The sequence below is a fragment of the Atractosteus spatula genome, chromosome 8 (assembly GCF_055471065.1).
Source record: "Atractosteus spatula isolate fAtrSpa1 chromosome 8, fAtrSpa1.hap1, whole genome shotgun sequence".
NCBI classification, from domain to species: Eukaryota; Metazoa; Chordata; class Actinopteri; order Semionotiformes; family Lepisosteidae; genus Atractosteus; species Atractosteus spatula.
In genome coordinates, this window is record NC_142713.1 from 62329560 (window position 1) to 62347907 (window position 18348).

General features: G+C 40.8%; 1 protein-coding gene across 2 annotated transcripts in view; it reads left to right on the plus strand.

Moving 5' to 3' along the window:
- polr3b (polymerase (RNA) III (DNA directed) polypeptide B) overlaps nt 1-18348 on the plus strand; it is a 40023-nt gene that overhangs the window by 12697 nt on the left and 8978 nt on the right. For both annotated transcript variants that reach the window (XM_088923882.1, XM_088923883.1), the window contains exons 11-21: nt 2223-2339; nt 3536-3670; nt 10531-10692; nt 11196-11396; nt 11601-11763; nt 12746-12899; nt 13910-13984; nt 14355-14453; nt 15169-15296; nt 17369-17578; nt 17752-17910. In XM_088923882.1, coding sequence (XP_088780008.1) covers nt 2223-2339; nt 3536-3670; nt 10531-10692; nt 11196-11396; nt 11601-11763; nt 12746-12899; nt 13910-13984; nt 14355-14453; nt 15169-15296; nt 17369-17578; nt 17752-17910 — 1603 coding nt within the window. The remainder of the gene's footprint in view (nt 1-2222; nt 2340-3535; nt 3671-10530; nt 10693-11195; nt 11397-11600; nt 11764-12745; nt 12900-13909; nt 13985-14354; nt 14454-15168; nt 15297-17368; nt 17579-17751; nt 17911-18348) is intronic.

The following is an 18348-nucleotide window of genomic DNA, read 5'->3' on the forward strand; positions in this document are numbered from 1 at the left end:
TGTCTGTTACAGGAATTGTAGGTAATTCCGGGGGGCTGCCTTTGATGTGCTGTTGAACAATGTCCTGTCACCAGCTCAGGAATGCACATTTCTTTAAGTTCAGCTCGCCTGTAGTAGACTGGACTTAGCCTTTGTTGACTCACGGCTGTTCTCGATGGACTGGGTGGCCAGCCTGTGGGGTGGCATGGTAATGGAGTAAAAGTGACCTCTGAACTCTGACTGCTGACTCGTGTGAAGGGGGCAAGCTTAAGCCAGCGGCTGGGGAACTGCCAGAGCAGCTCTGTGCTGTGGAGGGTTGCAAGTGAGGCAGTTGACACATTCTGTGGAAAGAAGCAAGAACCTGCCCTTTTCTTTGACACAGTCATATGCATACCGCACTATGAGGACTGATTTCTGCTTGTCAGCTCTACTCCCAAGTTTATGTTTGACAATCAAGGCTGTTTGAGCCCAGCCTCCCTGTAAGGTGCTCATTGATCTGTTCCTTTACAGTGTAGACACTGCTGTTGTCTTCTTCAGTTTCAGCTTACATGACATCTGTTCTCTCGGTCTCCCTGTTAACCTGTCATCTTTCTTACATCCCCTGTTTGTATTGTAGGGTATTTGCTCTTGCTCAGCTTCCTGACTGATTTTGTGCTCAAGATGACTTGGCAATATTATTATGTTTGTATCATTTTCAGCTTCAGTTTGTAGTTTTATCAGTTTCATCTGATAGTTTTGTCAGCTTTGTGCAAATGAAAACTAATGAAAAGCATTTGGAAGAACTCCTGTATTGAAGGAGGGTTTGTTGGACAGTTTGCCTCAGATTGCGTTAGACAGATTCTCATATTGCAGTATGCATTGAATATTTGATCCAGTAAAGATTATTTTAATCCACTTTTTTTATATTACGTAAGAGGGTATCGGGAAATGACCATCTTTTTGTAGAAGGTGCACTGACATTTTATTGAACAGATATAACAAAGGCAAATACATCATGTTGGTTAATGTTAGTCATCGACAGAGTTGATCATCACAATGGGGGTTGTAGTTTGAAAGTCACAGGCTAGTAGTGTGTGGTCTGTGGGATTCTGTCCCATTCCTCTTGTGAGCCTAGATAAGCATGTGCACTGTTCTCTGGCCTTTGAGCCCTAAAAGCCACATCATCTCATGTTTTTAGTGGATGTCAAGACTTTGGTGAACAGTACATCCAAAGTCTTACTATCATATTCTCACAAGACTGCTGTTATTGCACAAGCATAATTATGTGTACTGTCCATGAATGTATAATTAGGGTGAGGGCAGTATATGAGATTTCAGAATTGATCGGTGCAATGCCATTGCTCTTAATCATTACAAGTGGGATAATTGAGCAACTAGACACTACTTGTCCAGATCATTGCCCTTGGAGCCCTCCTTCGAGTGGTCTGAGGTACATGATTAATGTTTGGTCATGCACTCCTGTGCCACACTCCGATTCTGTATAAAACCTTGATTGATGACTTCATCTCCGTTGCTGGTGAAACCAGCTTCCAACATACCAGTGGTACAAAGGCATTGTGCAGCATGTCGATACTTTTCTGTGTATTTTTGTCTTTGATTTTCACCAGGATTGACATTCAGTAGGCTGAATCAACTCTGTCGATAGTCAGTATAATACTTGTGCAACATTCAGTTGGTCAAATGTCAAGAATGACACCAAAAACATTTAATCAGTAGCCAAATTGCATATGGTTTTTCTAAAACTATAACACATGAATGGGGTATTATGGCTGTTTTGGTGCTCAGTTTTTCCTTCAGTATGCCTAATTGTTAAATTGAGTTTCTTTAAGATGGTGTTTTTCATTAAAAGTCATTCTATGAAATAAAATCTAGTTTTGCAGGAATTCCGGCTGAACTAAAAAGTGAGTTTAGGAGTTATTCTTTTTAAGAAGCTCTGTATCAAATGTATTATTAGCAGTATCCCATTAATGTTATTTGTTTTTTCAAAAACATCTTGCACAATATATCCACAGTATTTTCCTCTTCTTCCTGTTATAATTAAACTACATACTGAGAACCTTATGTATCGACAAGAAAAGAAGCAATTCACATAGACTGTCCTTTGAGAGCTGTTGTCCATAACCCTGCTCAAGAATGTGCTGTAGTATTCCAGGTGGTTAAGAGAGAGATGTGATTCCTACAGCTCCCCAGTGTGTCCACTGATTGTATTTAGCTGTCTGGTAATCATGTGACCTGTTTCGTAGGCCCTGAAGTACATTGGGAATAAAGTCCGGAGGCAGCGCATGTGGGGGGGTCCGAAGAAGACAAAAATGGAAGAAGCAAGAGAGCTGCTGGCTTCCACAATCCTGACACACGTGCCGGTGAGTTCCAGCTGCGGGTTTCAGTGCTGCTGTCAGGCTGGGTGGTGATGAAGATGGCTTCACCAACTCTTTCATTTCTTTTCACTTGGATTCAGATCTTGGGAATTTTAACGTAACCTCCCAAGCAGACTTTAGACCACATTGTAAAGCCTTTGTGCTTTTTATCGTACCCCCCCAATATCTCTTGTATTCATTCCCAGAAACCCTTGTGTGTAGCAAAAATTCATAAACAGAAAAACCTATTATCATTATTTTATATGGGGAAGACTTAGTCTCTTCCGGCCCCCAAAAATGTCACCCCTTCTTTGACTTATTTCACCCAAACTGATAATGGAAACAATAATAACTAACATCCGTACTGTGGTTTGTGTTTTCTGTTAATGAAAAATGCTGCTTCCCTAGTTAGACATCAGTGAAATCAGTACTGTAATGTACAATAACCACTTCATTTGCTTGTTGTGTGATTACACACACGCTCACAGTGTGACCCTCCGGGGTCCATGTCAGTCTAAACCACAAGCTTTCTAAGACGAGAAGAGCGCACACAGTAATAAACAACACACGAAGCAAGATGCGGTGAACTGTATCACGCACGTGAAGCGTGCACACTCTATGAAATGAGTTGTAAGATACCTTCCTCTTCACTCTACATTTGGCAGGGGTTTCAAAATTTCTCTTCACATCGCTTCTTCGTAGTTTCAAAGTTGACTTTTCGCTTTTTGACATGTGGGTAATGATTCACATCCTTCATGGTATTGAATTTTCATAATAAGCCCTTTTGTAAGAGGTGTGGGTATACTGTTATCAAGTATTTATCTAAAACTTCTCATCCCCAAAGGAATCTGAGGCACTTGACGTGTAAGATAGGGCCGATTCATCTACCATTGAAGTGCAGAAGCCACTTGGTTGACACACAGTAGCCCCACTGCATACTGTAGCTGAGGTGTATCGGGTACAGAAGTGAGCAGCAGCTTCACCCAGTGAATACAGGGAGGATTGTAGGGAGGTCAGACTGTTGAGCAGCACTCAGTTCAAGGTGCTGGTGATTTACAGAGGAAATTAAAACCTGCAGCATAGTGGGATCACGACTAAACATTGTACATGCATATTATGTAAAGAAAGCAATAATACTTATACAGGAAGCATTCAGTAAAACTGGTTGATGTCTACTTTTCTGTATTGTTTTTATTTTCCAGGTGAAGGAATTCAACTTTCGTGCCAAGTGTATTTACCTGGCTGTGATGGTCCGCAGGGTGATTTTGGCTCAGGGGGATAACAAGGTGGATGACAGGGATTACTATGGGAACAAGCGTCTGGAGCTGGCAGGACAGGTGGGTTTCCTTGCGTCTGTATGCCCTACCCAGGGTTTGCACGAGTTTGCACCCAGTGCACTCTGCTTTTCTACTGCCTGCTGAAGCTGATTAGGTTTGGACATGTTCTGTACATTGGCCCTGTCTGGGTAGTGGTTCCCAATCTGATCAGAGTTGGACACTGAAATAAAACAGAATAAAATTAGCGTTGTGGGCTAAACTTTAAAGAAATTTACATTTTATGGTGCAAAATATGATTGTACTGTACTATATGGGGTGACATTTTGAACTACAAAAAATGACACTGTAAGTGTAAAACCCACAAACTATGCTTTCCAAAAGCAGAAATAACCATAAGTGGATAACCAGGTTAAACATGCTAAAAATCTTGACAGCAGATCTTGACAGCAGAATAGACCTGAACTGCTTACTTGCTGTTTAATTCTGTTTTGCTGTAGTACAGAAATGAGTTTTGATCCTTCTCTTGTGATTTCCAAACCGCATCAAGATTTCACTTGTAGCTTCCATCCCAAGTCTATTCATTTGAGGTTTTTAATGTCTGAGAAGTAGATCTGTTACGGAGTTTTGAGTGTGAGGGTAGGGCCATTTTGTTAAAGCCGATACCTTGTTTTCCATGAAGCGATTGGATGAGATCCTGTGATCAGTGCGCTACTTACTACCAAACTGGCTAGACAGGCCAAAGAGCCTCTTCCCCTAAACTCTTTCTTTGTTCTCTGATGCTTTATCCTAAAATGTTAGTTGACTTTTCTTAATTTGCGGACTTCTCTACTTTTAAGTACTACATACAAAACAAAGAAAAGAAAAATGGACCATTTTTTCCCATTACCCCAAAAAAACAATTTGAAGTAGACAGTGTTTTAGTAATTATTTGACCATGACCGTGTAAAGGAGAGAAAAACACTTTAATGCAGTGCCTTGTGCCTCAGAGTTTAGATAAAAAGCCATTTGGATCTCTGTCTGACTGTTTTTTCATGCTGTTCCTAATTAATTTAAGTATGATTGACGGTGTTTAATTCTGCAGGATTAAAATATATTAAGACAAAAGGGGCCCGTTTTCACTGTCTCACAACTGGCTATAATATGCGTCTTTAAATGGCTAGCAGTTTGCTCAGTAGCTAAATGGACAGCCTTTTCAGGCACCCTCGAATCGGGTAATCCCATCACTGAGTAAAGCCTCCTCCTCATGGGAGAAGCTGTTTGTCTCTCAAAGAGAAAAAAAGACGGATTGAAAAGCACTGTTTATTTTAATACGGAAAACAATGCAGGAACAATCTGTACTAATTTTGCACCCCAAGGGGCAGGAGGGGAGGATCTGAATGCGTCTCACCTTGAGATAATAGAGCTGTAATCAGACACCAGGCCTGCTTCAGTGTGGGCCTCCTTCCATATCGTTTTATTTCTCCACTTGAGAACTGATCAGAAATTGATGCCAATGGAGGTGTTAGCAAAACCCTGATTTTTTTTTTCTGGCTTAATCTCTCACCTGCCCCTTTGTTTTAGCCCTATTGATGTATTCATTATTTCAGGAGCGTTTTCCTATTGTGTTGTGTTTTTTACATATTCCAAATGCAGCTCCTTTTGTCAGTGTGAGATATGGAACGCTACCAAAATCCAACACCCTGGAAAGCGGGGGATTTCCACCACATGACAAAAGAATGCCGCCTTGACTTCAGAGATTGTCTAATCCCCGCCCTGCTCTGATAATGTAATTACAGCTGCCTAAAGTCTTTTAATTTCCCAAAACCGGCTCACTTCTGAAAAGGAGACTTTGGGCACTCTCAATAGGCTTAAATGCTAAAAACCGCAATCTCAAGGCGCTCTAATTAGAATTCCCTGACATTCAACTAATTGGCGCAACTGTATTGCAGAAGCTTAATTTCTTTATTAATTTTCCTGCCGCTTATTTTGATGTATGTAAATGCTATTGATTGGGCTGTCAGGAAGCGATTTTGTGTTCAGTGGCAGGCATTTCTGGCTTGAAGGAGGCACTGGGTAAAGAGAGAAAATGAATGTTATCATTAACTTTCCATCCCTTTTTATTAAATATTTGCTTATTGCAAAAGTGTAGAGAACAAAGGGAAAGAAAGCATTCAGCGTTATCAAAAGAAGGTATAGTTTTAGTATTATGAGAGTGAATGAACAACGATTGTGTATGTTTATATATGTAAGTACTGTGTCAGAGGGATCAGTGCAAGGTTTCCTTTTTCCAAAGGTAAGGAGCAGTTGTAGTTCAGCTTTTTGCTGGTAAAATTTCATCTGTTATAGGTAACAGTCATCCGGTGAATTTCCATAATCTCATCTGCAGGAAATTTACACGAAATGGACTGTTCTGACATTTACCTTTTAGTTAAATTCATAATCAAAAGTTTGACCTAGGCTGTGGTGTGGAGGGCTTGCAATCAGGAGAGCAGGAGTAGGTATTGCGATTGAACACCAATACTCCCTTATTTAACCTCATAAATCAACTTCAAAACAAATTATGATCTACAATGAATACCCTCTTCAGTGTTTCTAAGGAATTAATCTGAGGCGCTGATGGTCTGGACTGTTTTATATTTTCACTCTGTTCTTGGTTTCTTGGTTTATGTGCAGTTATCTTTTTTTGGGGGTAAAACTTCCTTCAAATCAATGTTTTCCTTTTTGGACGTTTGTCTTTGTGAAACTGCTCTCTGATGGCATTGGAACATATAAGAACATTACATTTGCAAACGAGAGGGCACCATTCTTGTGCCCTCTTTCTCATAGCTTGTTAAATTGGTGATAACTAAGCGATCTGAGGATCACATCCAGCAGTTTCTTGCAAGACACATGGGTTAAGCTTGAATGTGACTGGGTGGTTTGTTCCAGATTCCCAATATTCTTTATGCACATAAGTATTTCCTGTTCTCATTTAAATAAAGTTCCTCTTAGCTTCCAAGAGTGTCTTCTGGTTTGTGTCTCTCTGCAACCTCTAAATATTTGTCTTCAGTCTTCTGTATTGGAGATAAAAGAGATTTTGGCCTGGTGGTACAGAACATTCCTTTAATTCCAGGAATGTACATGGTCAATCTTCTTTGAATTGATTCTAGTGTAGCAACACCCCCCCCCCACAAAAAAACAACATTTTTTGACATGTAAGTTGTACACAATATTCTAAACATGGCCTTGCTTAAGCATTTGTATAAATCTAGCATTAGATCCCTTAAAGTAAATTAAACACTTTCGGCTATGTATCTCAATATTGTTTATCCTTTTCTTGCTCCCTCCACATTGCCTAGACAGTGTAAAGAACATAAAGGCCTGTTTACTCATTTTGTACTCATAGTGGACAATGAAATAGAAACACCAACGTAAAGATTCTTAATAGGGTGTTGGGCCAGTTCAGTTTGTGTGTGCCGTGGCCGTGCCGAGTCCACCAGTGTCTGGAGCTCTGCGGGATGGAAGCGGTACCATTCTTCCATCAGCTCACGCCCGGTCAGTGGAGGTGTGCACTGCTGAGGCCTCATTCCAAAATATCCGATAAATGTACAAGCTGGTGACTGAGAAGGCCATGACATATGGATAACCTCAGTGTCATATACACCTGACCACGGGGTGACCACTCTTTGCTCTGTGGGAGGGAGCCTTATTCTCTTAGAAGACACCCTCCCAGGAGGAAAGAAATGCTGCAAAAAGGGAAGAAGATGATCACTCAGTAATATTAAGTACTAATAATAATGCTGATAACGTAATACTGAGTACCATTAACCTAAACTTTTAAGGAAAAGAGTGCACCTAAACCATGCCAGCAATGTGTCCCAAAGCAATACGGAACCACCTGAGCCTTTCCTCTGGGTTGCACTCCAAGCACTCCGGGCTATAGAGATCTTCAGGTTGGCGCCACATGCCCATTTGACAAGTACATGGTGAAGGGCGATTCATTGACCAGATCACTTCTGTTCTCTGCTCAGTAGTCCATTGCCTGAGCTTGAAACATCAAGGAGTCTTGATCACTGAGCCAAGTGCACAACTGCAGTAACCCTTCATTCCATTTGGCCCTTACCAATCATAGCCTCCTAATAATCCCCATCTCTGAATTGGCTTCATTACTCTGCTCTCCTCCCCACTGAGAGCTGATGTGTGGTGAGCGTTCTGGCACGCTATGGCTGCCGTCACATCATCCAGGTGGATGCTGCACATTGGTGGTGGTGGTGGTGGAGGGGAGTCCCCATTACCTGTAAAGCGCTTTGAATGGAGTGTCCAGAAAAGAGCTATATAATTGTAAGCAATTATTATTATTATTCAGTCATTGAGGTCTTCTCTTGCAGCCATGCAAGTCCAGCATTTTTACACATGACTCTGAGCATGCTGGGATGCTGTTTACTTAATGCATGCATGACCCACACTTGTGTGGAAGCCCATGTTTCAATAGACTTAATGCCTGTCTTTCCACACTAGTCCCAAGTGTGTCCTTTTTTATGGCTATATCTGTAGTTTCTACAAGATCGGTGATTCCTGTCTTATAGTTTATAAAACTAATACAGATCCTGGTGGTACTCTGGTTACATCACTCTGATCGGAGTATTATTTTCTATCCATTAATCAGTTTGAAGTTCAAATACATCCATTCCCCTAAATGTATACTGCCTGCAATTTGACACATTTTACTAGGAGCTTCATCAAAAGCCTTCTGAAAATGGTTATATACCATATCATAGACTTTGTATAATTCCATTATTGTTGTGGTTCTATGATCTCTAAAACATTAGATAAGCAAGACCTGTAAATTAGTGCTGATTATCCTTTAGTGTACTTTGGATGAACTGATGATCCTGTAGTTCTAATTGTCTTTTCCATGATCTTACATATAATAATAGAAGAAGATGTATTGGTCTATACATTCAATTTTGTTATAGATGGGTGCTAAATTAGGAAATTTTCCCTTCAGTTAATATGAATCCCCATTTTGAATTGCAGAAAAGTTTTGTTAATGGCCCATGAATAACATTTCTTGTTTTCTGTAGTACAATTGGTAGAGAGCTGTCAAGTCGTGCAGTTTAGTCATGTTTCTGGTACCTGTAACTCTTCTGCCTTTTCTATGTTATTATTAAATACAGACTGATTTCACTCTAATTTACTTGTTTACTTGAGCTTAGAAACCATTATCATAGTTTTCTGTAACTGGATTGTTTTTTAAATCATTTCTTAAGGTGCTTGTTTTTCCATATTTTTTTTTATTTATGAGGTAGTTGGTACACTGCTTTTTAGTCATTGATTTGCTTACTCTAGGAGTGAATCCATCCTGTGCTTTAAGCACTATCTTCTGATTATCTTATCTGATCCTACAGTACATCTCTTAAACTCTGCCTCATTCCTTCGTTGTCTACTTTCCTGAAATTGTTGAACTTCATTTTGAACGCTACCTTTAGTTTCAAATTGTACTGTATACTATTGTAGAACAGAGTGGATTTTCTTTTGTGGCAGAAAGCTCATTTTCCCGAGATTGCCATGGCCTTGGTGCAACAATATATTTTCTGTGCGAGACATCTCGCTTGCAAACCCAAATGTATTTTACCATTTCTTTTTGATAACATGGCTAAAAGAAAAAGGTTAGTCTAGTACTGGAACTTTTAAACTATACAGAATGTAGTATTCTCTCAAGCAATGGCCTTCCAAGTTTATTTCAGCATACAAGGAGAATATATTTTGGTCATCTTCTGTATGGAACTACAGGTGATGGGCTGGCCAAATCAGAGACATGATAACATACGAGGAATTTAGGTGGTTCGCTACAATAGAAATGGAGATTTCTAGACTGAATTCCAGAGGCCTCTGAAGTGAAGCACCACAACTCCTGGTACAGTTCAGCTCTTTTTTTGAATGAGAGGAACTTTACCTGACACCATATTACTTTTACTGTTTACTGATGGTCCTCTGAAACCTCTATCTTCACTTTGTTTTGTTTGAAAACACTCGATCAGTTTGAGTTTTCTCCTCTGATATCTGTTATTTTTTTTCCCAGTCTGTGTGTGAAAAATTAAAGTCTCCCATCATAACTACTTCTTCCTTGACCAGTCTATTCCCTATTTTCATTGTATCTCAATTGACATCCTAACTTGGTGGTTGGTAGCATATTTCTAATATTATGCTCTTTGAAAGTTTTTTTTGTGTAAGTCTATCCCTTACAAAATCCAAGACCCCCGGTTTAGCTGGGTTAAGTTCCTGAGCTTAAATGCTCAATTGCAGTATAGTGTTGCAGTTCCTCTTCCTTTTTCAGCTTTGTTGTCTCTTCAGAAAGTCATGTGTCCACCGATGTTGCACTCATCATGTTTCAGTTCTCAGCTGCTATCTGCACCGTTTGCACCTTGGCTTAGGATGTAAGTCACATTGAATAAAAGTGTTAACCAGATGAATAAATTCAAGTAGGGAGCTGCATCAGCATGCATAGGCTGCAAAGGAGCAAGTAAAAGATTCTTCCACGCTGAAACGAAAAGGAAAGAGATGCAATTTTTGGCTGTGGGGCCTTCTTGAGGCGTCAGATGAAGTTGGACAAATGATTAAATAATTACTATGTAATTTTACTCCTGTTAATGCAGTGGTTTCAAATGACTTGTATTTGTTTCTTATAGAAACAATCTATTAATGATATAATATAATCATTTTTTCCCCTTGGTTTCTCATTGGGTCTCAACTCCCTGTGCATCTCCCTTGCATATTTCCCCTCCATTCTTTTTTAAATGGTTTTTAATTTCCCTGTGGCTTTGTGCTTCTACCTGACTGGTGTTATACTTTAGATGATTAACATATAGCTTTATTTTCTTTTTGTGTTGGGGAATTTTGTCATCTGCAAGATATATTTAATTTCTTTACAAGAAAAGGCATGCATCTGTGTATTTTTGCAGCTCCTGTCCCTTTTGTTTGAAGACTTGTTCAAGAAGTTTAACTCTGAGCTGAAGAAGATTTCAGACCAGATCATCCCAAAGCAGAGAGCGGCGCAGTTTGATGTGGTGAAGCACATGCGACAGGACCAGATCACCAATGGCCTGGTTAACGCCATCTCCACCGTGAGTTCCTTCACTGTGTCATGCAGCAATGCACTGTCTGACGAGGATCAGACTGTCCTTTTGGATTTAGTGACAAATCCCTGGAGCCCTGCAGGACACATGGGGTCAGCACACTTCAGCACATGCCAAGCATCACAAGCAGAGACAACGATCGTAAATGGTCTTAAAGGCAAACAATTTGGGGTGTGTTCCTATAAGGGGAAACTGACCACTAACAGTGGTTATTGACAGATGCTATCAGCAGTGGCATGGCCCTGTGGAGGAAACATCACTTATCATACTTCCAGACTCCATTTATCTCCACAGAAAGCCATACCGCTTAGGGAATCACTTAAAAAAATGGAAATACTAGCATAGTCCCCTCTTATGAAGATTCAGGGTGACTGATTTATGGGTTTTTAATAGATATTAATCGACGTTGGACCATAATGGGCAGCATTGTAAATGTACAAGCATATAACCTGACACTTTCCATTTCTGCTTTTTTTTTCTTGTTTCGGCAGGGTAACTGGTCGCTGAAGAGGTTCAAGATGGATCGTCAGGGAGTTACCCAGGTGCTGTCGCGGCTGTCCTACATCTCGGCGCTGGGCATGATGACCAGGATCTCTTCGCAGTTTGAGAAGACCAGGAAGGTCAGCGGCCCTCGCTCCCTGCAGCCATCGCAGTGGGGGATGCTGTGTCCCTCGGACACCCCTGAAGGAGAGGTAACGACCTCAAAGGGCCGCAGCAAATTAAAATGATTAAAGAACGAATGTTTAATCATGACAACTGCTTGCCTGTTTCGTGGTGGACTATTGAGGAACGATGCTCTTCTCTACCCCTTTCAAGAAGACATAAACATAGATAATGTGCATATCTTTTAAGTGAAATGGTAATTAAGTAACCATCAGTTATTTTCTTGTTCTTAGGCTTGCGGTCTGGTTAAAAACCTGGCCTTGATGACGCACATTACAACAGACATGGAAGATGGGCCAATTATCAAGTTAGCCTTTAACCTCGGAGTGGAAGATGTAAACCTGCTGTGTGGAGAAGAACTGTCTTACCCCAGTGTGTTCCTAGTCTTCCTCAATGGTAATGCCCATTGACCAGATCATGTTTATGACACATCTCTGTAACGAGTCGCACTGTAAAGCATTAATGGAGCTTAAAGAAGAAAATTATCTAGCCGGTCTTCAAGGAAAAGCTGTAAACTGTTCACTGTTCCTAAATGAAAGATCGCACACCCCAGATTAGTATAGTTCTGACTTAGGCAGCAAAAATATTTTTAAGTGTTATTATATTAACTGAGAGCTGTTAACTCTCTTCAAAGCACTAAATGTTTAACATACAGTATGTCTGTTATTTGGCAAAGCTATACTAAAAACCTAAAAATGATTCATGGGCAGGGTAAGGTGTGTTCCATAAAATCACATGTGTATATCCATTTTAAAGACAAGCGAGTCACACCAGATTTTACTAAATGATTTACTTTGAAGTGGTAAAATTTTAAAAAATGTTTTACTCTTAAAATCGATTTAGTAGATTTATTTTTACCCTTTATTTTGAAAATTGAATCGGTGCTTTGAAGATGTTAATTGAGAAACTGTACACTAGGTGTAGATGTGTCAGACCTGCTTTTCAGTATCTGCCAAGCTTCACACTGATCTTTCCTTGTCCTTAAATTCCCACATTTAGACCATGAGACCGCCAATTGGAACAAATGTTTTTTGGTTGACTCTCAGGGATATTTTTTCTTAGCTTAAACTTTTTCCATTGGTATTTGGTATTTTTTATTTGTTCACCTCCATTTAAACGTTGCCTGCTAACATCTGTTTGCTGTCTCTTTTTGTTGATTTATTCATTCTAGTTAAGTGAGATGTAAACATCAACCACTTTGTTCCTTGCACAGAAAATCAAAAATCAGCATTTTGGGGAAAATCCCCTTAGTTGTACAAATTAATGTTAAGGAATGTGTTTTGGATCCTTATAGATCAATGCAAACCACAAACCACCAAAATTGTTTCAATTTTTTCCAAAGTTGGTACTTTTCAACAACCAGATCTCCCTGTTATAGGTAACATCCTGGGAGTAATCAGAGATCACCAGAAGCTGGTGAATACCTTCCGCTTGATGAGGCGTGCTGGGTTCATTAACGAGTTCGTGTCCATCTCCACAAACCTGACTGACCGTTGCGTCTACATCTCTTCCGACGGGGGAAGGCTGTGCAGGTGAGGACAGCCGAGGAGAGGGACTGGTTCGGGAATCTTTGCGCTCTCTGCTGCTCAGGAGATCGGAAGACCCCAGAGAATCTGAACGAAAAAGCAGTTTCTCAGTAAACTAGGAGACGAAAATTCCAGTTGATACAACTTCTCCACTGTAAAGGCACATCTGAAGAAACGTTACTGCTGTTTTGTTTTTGTGGCCGCGTGCCTCGTTGGGTAAGAGCAGTCCCTTTCTCTTCTGCTTTGTGTAAACAGTCCTCAGGCCATTAAAGGAAGACTGTCCCTTTCACGGTGGGTGCATTGTCCCCCATAATGAGTGATGCACGTTTCCGTAGCAAGTTGACAAGACTCGGTTTCCAATTATTCCTGCGCCGGGCATTGTTCAGGTGTGCAGCCAGAGCTGTTAAGAGGTGCTCATTAGTGCCTGAACAATCAGCAGGACTTGCTCGGCTCGGAGCGGCCAAGTGTCGTGTATTTGTTCCCTGCACTCTCCCCGAGCTGCTCTTGATGTCTGCTTCCTGCATGCCGCCCTTTGTGATCCCGTTTCCTCTTGGGGACAGTAAGTGGTACGTGCTGGGATGCGGGATCACCATGATAATGGAGCGAGAACGCCCTCCCCTCCCCTCCCTTCCACGTTGGCCGTTCGTGTTTCAAAGTTTCCAACAACCGACGGGTTGTTGGCGTTTATCTGGCTGACCCTTTTGCCCAGACTGGCTGATGTTTGTACTTGCTCTTGCAGCTGGAGGTGTTTACTGGAGTGATACCAAGTGAAGCGCTTCAGCTAAGGATACAGCACCTGGGATTTGAACCTGCAACCTGTCAGTTACGGGTCCCGGGCGCTGCCCACTAGTCCCGTGCAGGGCCCCCCACTGTACCTGATCACTAGGGAAGGGTTAGCTGAAGGGCATTTCACACAATGCTTGTCCGTTTTCGACAGCTGGTTCAGACTGTACTTGATCTGGTGTGCGCTGTATCTCCATCGTCTTATTCTTATTCGTGTGTTTTGCCCTTACCAGGCCCTACATCATTGTGAAGAAAGGAATGCCTGCTGTGAAAAACAAACACATCGAGGAGCTAGCCCAAGGATATAGGTAGACACCCATTCATGCTTTCTCAGACGTTGAAAAGGCTCTCCTGATGCACTCAATTTGTATCCTTTTATTGTTTTTTGCTTGATCCATTATCAATAGCTATTTGTAGCACCGGAAAACATGAGTGTAATAACATTGTATTTGACGGATAATATACCATACCTTACAGAATGCGATTTTCTGTTGGTATACTGTTGATATTGAACATGAGTGTAATTTGCTTTGTTTCAGTGTTACAACACCTCTCATTTCTTCCTGGAAGTTGTTGTGCTAATTGAATAGTATACAACACACCTTTAAAAACTGAAACGAATTATGTTTTATATAACCTCATATTTTAAAGTCAACATTTTTGTGGGTTGTCAAACAGGAATTTTGAAGACTTTCTTCACGAGAGCTTGGTGGAGTATCTTGATGTGAATGAGGAGAATGACTGCAGCATAGCACTTTATGAACATATGATCAACAAGTGAGTCTTTTACATGAAAACCAGAATTGATCCCATTTTCTGTTTATGGTCTTTGTTTTGTCAGTGATGTCACTGATATTATTATGGATGCAGTGTTTTCTCTTGTGAAATTAAAGAAGATGCAGCCATGCACATTCTTACTTAGGTGAAGGTTTCTGACACCCCTGTGATCAGATCTGATTGAGATCATTTAAGAGTATGTTGTTGCCTTTCAAAGCGATTGTATTGTATATTCACCCCATGCTGGGTGTGTTGATTTCATTTTTATGTGTTTGATTTTAGAACCTTCTGTTTTTTAATGTCGCTTTTTTTCCGTAGTAGGATTTCACATCTCTTCTTGTTATCAGGTATAAGCAAAGTCAGTAATTTTTTTCAAATTCTTTAAATGTATTGCCACCATGTACTGAAATATGTGAGTTTTTATGTTCTTTTTGAGAGAATGAATTTTTCTAATCACCGTGAAATTCATCACTTAGTTTGTGCTTCAAGTCAAAGTTCCTCTTAAATTTAGATCTGAATCTGCATGCATTTTAAATATTTCTATCCATAAGCGGCAGGAAGGATTGTTGTTCTTATGTAGTATTTTAGATACCATTTCCCTGATATTCAAATCATGTTTTCTGTACTATTAACAATTATCCTTATCAGGGTTTGTGCTGGTTTGTTTTTTTTACTAGCGCGATTAATAGTACTTGTACCTCTTTTTCTTTCTCAGAGATACCACACATCTGGAAATTGAGCCCTTCACCCTCCTGGGAGTGTGCGCAGGTCTTATTCCATACCCCCATCATAATCAGTCCCCCAGAAACACATACCAGTGTGCTATGGGGAAGCAAGCTATGGGTGAGACTGGTTTTAGAGCCTTTTTTGTTTTTGTTTAATCCATTTGTCTTCACTCAGAAGACTGTAAAAAAAACAAACATTTTTGCTCCACCTGGCCAAGCAAGGTGAATGTATGGTTACAGAAGTGTGTTTCAGCCCTCGTTTCCTGGTCGAGCAGCGGCCCGATTGTTAAACATGGGCAACAGGCTGCCGAAGCTCTCTTTTGAAGATGGGTGTCCTGAAGAAGCATCCTTTCACAAACAGTGTGTAAAGCAGGGTTGACCGTATTCATGGTGCTCAGTTTGTTGCCACACACACACAGGGCAGCAGCAGCGTCCGTGTGTGCAGACTGGGTATCAGCCCCAGGAACTGCGCAGGCTTCTTTTGTAGTTGTGTGTGCGAAGGCCTATTTGTGTTTCCCCCCTCTTTTTTTTTTTGGAGTGTCATTAGCAATTCATTGTCCGCGTTTTCAGAGGTCAGTGTATTCAGCTGCATAGACTGGGAAGTTAGACAGAGAGTTCCCTGGAAACCAGCCTCCCCACGTCACTGCTAACATTCCCAAGAGGGTATCGCCCTCATTCCAGCAACATGAAGCGACTGGGACTACGTTCGTCCCACTGTCCTTTGCCCGTTTTTGTGTAGGCAGGGCTACACGTTTGCGAACCTGGCACTATTTTCGTAATCTGATTGCAAAGCAATAACAGCAGACCAATGTCACAGCCTTTAGGAACTGAAGCTGTCTGACTGAATATTTTAGATGCACTGACATAAGCTACTTCCCAGGAGTCCTAACAACCTATACTGAACAAAATATTATAATGCATTTATCAAGTTCTGTCCGAAGTTTTTTCTGTCCATCACCTACTTTTTTGAAGAATGACTTGTATTTATATTGATATCCTCCTTTCATTCCCGAGGATCTCAAAGCTCTTTACATACAGCAGAGGTTGTGACAAGCAGCTGCTGTTTTTGAAGGTACAACACCACCCAATTTGAAATGACATTTCTAAACAAGTAATCAAGATTTAAAGATTCTGTTTGGCAGTTGCCCTTATTCTTTGTTTTTGTGCTTTTATTTTAATTTTGATTTCTGTAAATATTTTGCTTGCATTTATTTGTAGGGCTGCTCTCTTGGATAGTGTTATGATGTAATAAGAACCCAATGGGTACATACTGTACCTGTATTTAATGCAGTTGCTCTTCTGTCCTGGTTGAGCAATCCCTGCCTTGCACTCTGGGGCTTTTGCCAGTCTTGACTGTCCTGCTGGACCAGACTGCAGGGTAGTTTTGTCACATGGGAGTAATATCCTCTGGGAGCTGAGATGGGTCTGGCTTATTGACTGTGATAAGGAGCCTGCTTGGCATTTTCCAAATCATGCACGAGTTGCCAGGCAGTTAAAGAGCACTTGTGCCACGACTGTGGTGCATAGTTACTTCACTGAAGTGGTTTCGTTGTTACGTTTGACATGTGAAAGGGGAGGAGTTCCACACAAAGAAAGTGTTGTTGTGAATTTTTTTTCTCCTGCATGCTTTGCCGTTTATCACATCAGTTTCTTACCTTCTTTTTTTTGGACGGAAATGCTTTTTTTGTGATATGCAGTTTGAAAAATTATTTTTTTTAGCTTTTAAATCAGCAATAAAATTACGTTTTAAACCATTATAAGGATAAACTAGAATGGAGCGAGTGGCAATATTATGATTCTCTCCAAACACGATTTAACAAAAAGTAGGACAGTGTACAGTTTGTTACTCTGTAAACAATTCTTTGGCTCTCAGACAAGCACTGGTTCACTCATCTTGACTTCCATGACACCCTCTCTCAGCACGCCAGTTTCTTTGAGAGTCCCTGGGGTGTTTTCTGGCATGGGAATTAATTAGTGGCATTGAGTGCTTTAAAATAGAAGTCATTATCTCTGGGTATCCATTCTGTGTCAAACACTGATGGCTGTGCTATTAAAATAGATGCCTGTATGTGTTATTAAAAATAATCACTTCATAGTGTTTATTCCTTTTGTGTGAGGAAGACGGTTTGGTAATTACCTAATTGAGTAATAAGCTGTCTCATTATAAATTGTATCATTTGTTTTCCTCAGGAACAATTGGCTACAACCAGAGGAACAGGATCGATACGCTCATGTACCTCCTGGCCTATCCGCAGAAGCCCATGGTGAAGACTAAAACCATCGAGCTGATTGATTTTGAGAAACTGCCCGCGGGACAGAACGCAACAGTGGCAGTGATGAGCTACAGTGGCTACGACATTGAGGACGCCCTCGTCTTAAACAAGGCCTCTTTGGACAGAGGTGAGAAACACACCCAGTTCAGATTCCATAAGGGCTGTTGACACAGCCTGAAAGATTTTTGAAAGGGACAATTGCAGTCATTTGCTGGGACACGTAGCTTACAAATTCCCAAATGCCGTTTTGAACAAATTTTTCAGCTTGTTTCCTCCCTTTTTGTTCCTGTCGATTTTCAGGCTTTGGAAGATGCCTGGTGTACAAAAACGCAAAGTGTACTCTGAAGAGGTACACCAACCAGACCTTTGATAAGGTCATGGGACCAATGCTGGACGCAGCTACAAGAAAACCCATTTGGAGACATGAGATTCTCGATGCTGATGGCATCTGCTCCCCAGGTTAGTGTGGGTGAAGCAGTGACCACAGAAGTCGAATACGTCTATTACGTCTATACAGGAGAGGAACGACTGAGCAGTTCACAGTTATCAGTCTCATTAAACATCCTTCCTCCTGTCTTTGATTTAGAGAAGCCAGTACTTTTGTTGGATTAGCGTCAGAAATGCCCTTTATGTATTGTCTATGACTGGCGTCGTGAGTAACAAGTGAGATGCTGACTTTGAGCAGGGTTTTGAAAAATGAACTAAAAATGTTTTTTGCCCCTTGGGTAGCAAAATGAGTTCAGGTTTGTCAATTCTACAGCTTATTTAAAGGCTGCCATTCATTTTGTATCAATAAGTCCTAAAACCTAGAACAGGAGGCATTTCCTTTCACAATGGGTTGTGGAAGTATGGAACAAGCTACCCAGCCATTTCATTAAAGCTGCTAATTTTGCGGTC